Genomic DNA, 5480 nt, shown 5'->3' with positions numbered 1-5480 from the left:
TATATATATATATATATATATATAATGTGTATAACTACTTCATTTACTCACATAAAATTAATATACGAAAATATAAATTTATGCGTAAACTTTAGGTATTTACTTCAAAAGTGCTCAATGCGTTGGTAGAGCTAGTTAGTAAGTTATAAAATATATATGGCGATTAAGCTACACTGAATATTCCGCGTTTCATCCATTCTAGGACTCTTCAGGCTTATGCGTATATAATGTGTATATAATATATATATATATATATATATATATATATATATATATATATCATAAATTTTGGTTTCGGTTTCGATTCAAGCTGATGCACCCCAGTCATATGCATATATTTTGGAGATCACAACTTTATAATAAACAGGAAACGAGAAAAATTACTCTATAATAATATATACAAAATCTGCATGAATTAAAATATATTTAAGCAGGCTACACCAGACGTCCCTACTTGCTTAGATAATCACTTTTGCAGTTTTAACAAAAGAGCTACAATAATATCAGGGTTTCTCGATTTACGCTGAGCATCCACAGAATACCAACATCAATATATTACATTTGAAAGAGCCCGTTGTGGAGTTTCCACAGGTCCCGGTTGTAAGAATTAACAAACGACGAAAACGATTAATGAAAGCGAATATAAAAGACGTCAAAGATAATATTTTTAAAAAAGTAGACGAAAAAAAAAATGGCGAATAGAATCCACATTTATTTCTGCACGCAAATTGCGTTTGATCTTCAGAAACAATAACTCCATTAACTTCATACACTAACAAAAGGCAAAATGCAAGGACAAAAGACAATGGATGGGTACGTTATTTTCTCGTCAATAAGAAGATGCTACATCCTGACGATCACTAATAAGGTTTCTTTTCTTCTCTGATTATCTTCTACAGGTGCGTCCATATATTTGCCTCAATTTAACCATTGTAGACGAACGTGATCAACAGGCTCGCGTGCAGGATCATACACTATCCCTATAAACCGACCATGTGCTCGTGCATGGAGCATTGTTGCTACATCTAGGCTGCTACACAACCACCACTACCCCCACTTGAACAAGTTACAAAACAGAGCTTCTAACCTAATAGGTTTCGCACTGTCTGCCAAGCTCCAGCGCCTGTCCTTTCGCCGCAATCTTGTATCCCTTTTCTTTGTTTTACAAGTACTTTCGCGAAATGTACTCCAAAGAATTTACTTCGCTTGTGCCCCACAACGTAAACACCTTGGACAAACTCGGCTGGTAACAACTTTCCACCCCTTCGCTGAAGAGTCTCTCAGATTATGTACGACTTTCTACTATAACTACTTCTTGCTCTGGGCCGCTTGCATTTTGTGATTCTGTCCTTGTACCATGTTTTTTCTGATTGTATTAATTGGCAGAAATGTAAATGTAATGTGAAATCTACACAGGCGATTTGTTTATAGTGAAGCTTTTTAGTAGAAACAATCATACTAATTGATATTACTGTTAATTTTTGTCGGCGCAAAGGATAGCTACAAGACAGCGCATACAGTAGACTGCATATTATTACATCATAGTTTCACCTTCTCCTAGAGTAATGTCTTAACGAAGACTGTGGGTGTATCTCGCCAAGTGATATACATACACACACACACATATATATTTATGTATACACATATATATGCATATATATATTGTATACACATATATATGCATATATATATATATATTTATATATATATATATATATATATATATATATATATATATATATATATATATAAATATAGCTTAATGCGTAAGAGAAAAAGAGAGAGTTCAATATTCCACAAGAGGAGACTTATCTGGATAATGCGAAGCTCAACAATTATTATTGGAGCTTATACAATAGGACAACAAGAGTATGAAATGAAGTCACAAAACTATATATTGGTAGATATAGAATGGATGATTTATTGAATAATGGAATACAAGCAAAATGTGGGGAACTTATAGAATGTTGGGGGAAGCTTTATTGAATTCTAAATAAATTTATTTAGAATTCAATAAAGCTTCCCCCAACATTCTATAATTCCTCTTAATCTTTTTCGCCCTTAATTAACCCTACGCTAGACATCGCATCTCCTCCATGCTACCTAGCACCTTCTCTACTCTTCTGATGGGAAGCATTAGGCTTCGAAATGCCCTGGCACAAAGAGTTTCTTCTATCACCCAATATATATATATATAATGGACGATATCAAAGCATCGTTAACACATTATCCTACAGCAGCAGCTATATAGCGTAATGGTGAGAAGCCTTGACTGTCATTTGGGCGGTCGGGTCTTGATTCTGACTTGAGGCAGTTGCATGTTTAGCTGTACTGATGAGCTGTGAAACAGTATGACTATATATATATATATATATATATATATATATATATATGTGTGTGTGTGTGTGTGTGTGTGTGTGTGTATTTATTTATATATGTTTGTGTGTATATATATGTGTGTGTGCATATGTATATATATATGTACGTGTGTTTATTTATATATATATATATATATATATATATATATATATATATATATATAAAGAGAGAGAGAGAGAGAGGCAATTAAATCTTTTTTATGAGTGGGGAAAGGACATAAAGCCAAGAAGACAACCGCTGTAAATTCTAAGAAGGTTTTGTTTGCTTCCAACCAATATCTCCATTCCCCAAGGAACTAAAGATATTTCTTTTATTCCTCTTTTCATTCTGTTTTTACCCGACCAACATGAAGCAACTGGTTTTTAGATTGATTGTGGCATCATCATCATCATCATCATCATCATCATCATCATCATCATCATCATCATCAGAATAACAATGATCACAATTCAAAGTGACTTATTAATAAGTTGGACAGTCCCTCAGCAGACAAGATCTGGCGCCATTCGTTTCTACATCGCGTAAAGTTCAGTTTCACTTGTCCGTCGTATATGACATCATGCGCAATTGTACTTCTTACGTGGATCTACAAACAGGCACTCTCCATTGTTTTTGTGAAGGAGTTGTATGTTTAATCGTATGAATTTTTCAATTCGTTATTCACAGTCAGTTTTTATATCCAATGTTTAATAGTTAATGTTTGATATTTAATATTTTCAAAATATCAATGAATCAGCCTTCTCGACGAAAAGAAATTGTAAAGTCCAATAAGCTGTTAAGAAGGCAGAAGATATTCCCCATCTGATATAAACGATCTTGTTTGTTCGAGGCAATCTTTAACATGTTCATAGTATAATTTTAATACTTTTATTTTAATCATAAGATTCCTAATTTTCAACTGCAGTAAATTAAAAAAAATTGTAATTCCCGTTGTCATACATATTTAAAAACAAAGAAGAAAAATTTGATCTAATTTCTACATTTTTCTGATTTTCCAATAATTATTTCTTTAATTTTAGAATTTTATTATTTAATAAGATAAATTTGATTTGCTTCCTAAGAATACTCTTTTGATTTGCATATTAGTATCCATAAACTAAGATATTTTCGTCACCGAAAGCCACCTTTAAAAATTGTTTGTTTCAGTAAAAAAAATCATAGTTTTGATTGCTATATTTCTTATATTTGTATTAGTTTTCTTCTTTTTTGTTCATTAAAAACAGTAAATTTCATTTAATCCTTATAAAACTTAATGTTGTCTGATGTTAACCAAAATTCTTATTTTTACTTCTCTTTATTCCTAGTTATTTTATTATAATCAATTAGAAAATTCTTCAAGCGTTTCACAACAGGCATATAAAAATCTCACGAGTAGTATTTAAGGGCTCCCTAACAAACTTAGAAAGTATACCTATTTATTTTATTATTTTTTATTTTTTATTACTTGTCTTTAATTATTTCTCTTTTTTTACATAAAAATGTAAAACGGATTTGCATAATTATTATAATTGTTCAAAAAGAAAAGGATAAAATGAAAATATATTTTCTGCTACTTTGCGGTGTTGTTTTGGCACTCAAAAACAAGACCAAACCACTTTATTCTGTTGGTTTATTAATACCAAAAGAAGAATTTCATGTAACATTTGGATTCGAAACGAGTTACGGTGCTGCGATGCTTGCTATTGAAGACCTTGAAAAAGAAGGAATTTTACCCAAGAATTCTTTAAAGTAAGTATTTTGTTCCGAATTTCAATTGTTCATATTTCAGACATTTCGGTCCTCCAAGGAATTCAGTAAATTTAATTGAATTCTCGTGTAAACTATTTTAGCATTTCCAAACAAACTACATTACAATTTATTGATAATATTAATTTAGCATTTCCAAACAAATTACATTACAATTTGTTAATAATATTAATTTAGCATTTCCAAACCAACTAAACTACCATTTTAATAACATTAATAATGCATTTCCAAACCAAGGACACTGTCATTCTTAATATAGATTTTACAACCCAACTAAACAACGATTCCTACTAATATTAACTTGGTATTTCCAAACCAACTAAACTGCCATCCTCAATAATATTAATTTAGCATTTCCAAACCAAGTAAACTAACATTAATAATAATAATAATTTAGAATTTCTAAACCAACTGAACTACCATTCTTAATGATATTCTTAATGATATAAATTTAGCATTTCCAAAAGAAGTAAACTGGTATTCTTACTAGTACAGGGTGACCCGACCCCCCCCAAAAAAAAAATAAATAGGCCATCTAGAACATATGGTGTAAAACGAAGAAAAAAAGGACAAATACCCTAGTGTTTTGATTTGATGTTTTGTATATAATACACTAGTTATATAATAAACTAGTTATGACCAAAGTTTCATTTCATTCGAACAAAACAGTAAAAAATGGGGCCTAATTAGAGCTGGGGCCCGTTTTTTATGGGTCACTGTATTAATTTAATCAACAAAACTACCATTCTTAATAATATTAATAATGCGTTTCAAAACCAACACAACTAATATTCTTAAAAATGTTCATTTAAGGTATGCAAACTAACAAAACTCCATATCTTGCTAATATTGATTTAGCATTTTAACAAAACTATCATTCTTAATGATATTAATTTAGCATTTCCAAACCAATTAAACTACCATTCTAACTAGTATTAAGTTAACATTTGCAAACTAACTAAACTGCTATTCTTTCTTGTATTAATTGAGTATTCTTAAAACAAACTAAACTCCAATTCTTAATAATATTTATTTAGCATTTCCAAATCAATTAAACTACTATTTATACAATTAAGAAATTACCATGTCCAAACCACGCAAACTACTATTCTTAATAATATTAATTTAGCATTTACAAACCATCATTGATATGATTTTAGCAACTAGACTTGATATGAGTAAAAATTCGACATTTCCTAACAAAATAAACTAATATTTATATGAGTATTTACTATTTCCTAACCGTGTAAATTATCATTTATATACGTATTATCTTAGAATTTTACTTTTTTGTGGCATTTGTTATCGCGATACCTCATTTACTACTGCCACCTCCCCGTTTTCGAATAGAATTA

The 5480-nt window shown here is 30.3% G+C and overlaps 1 protein-coding gene across 1 annotated transcript in view; it reads left to right on the top strand.

The window, feature by feature from the left end:
* The first annotated feature begins 3910 nt into the window (after positions 1 to 3910).
* Positions 3911 to 5480, top strand: part of LOC145262140 (atrial natriuretic peptide receptor 3-like) — an 18914-nt gene continuing 17344 nt past the window's right edge. Inside the window, exon 1 of the mRNA XM_080119805.1 lies at positions 3911 to 4107. Within this exon, the coding sequence (XP_079975931.1) occupies positions 3911 to 4107 (197 nt within the window). The remainder of the gene's footprint in view (positions 4108 to 5480) is intronic.

This window comes from Euprymna scolopes, chromosome 3 (genome assembly GCF_053919585.1).
Source record: "Euprymna scolopes isolate OS-2025 chromosome 3, ASM5391958v1, whole genome shotgun sequence".
Taxonomy (NCBI): Eukaryota; Metazoa; Mollusca; class Cephalopoda; order Sepiida; family Sepiolidae; genus Euprymna; species Euprymna scolopes.
The sequence above is the reverse complement of the archived record's forward strand: the minus strand, read 5'-3'. Positions and strand labels throughout refer to the sequence as shown.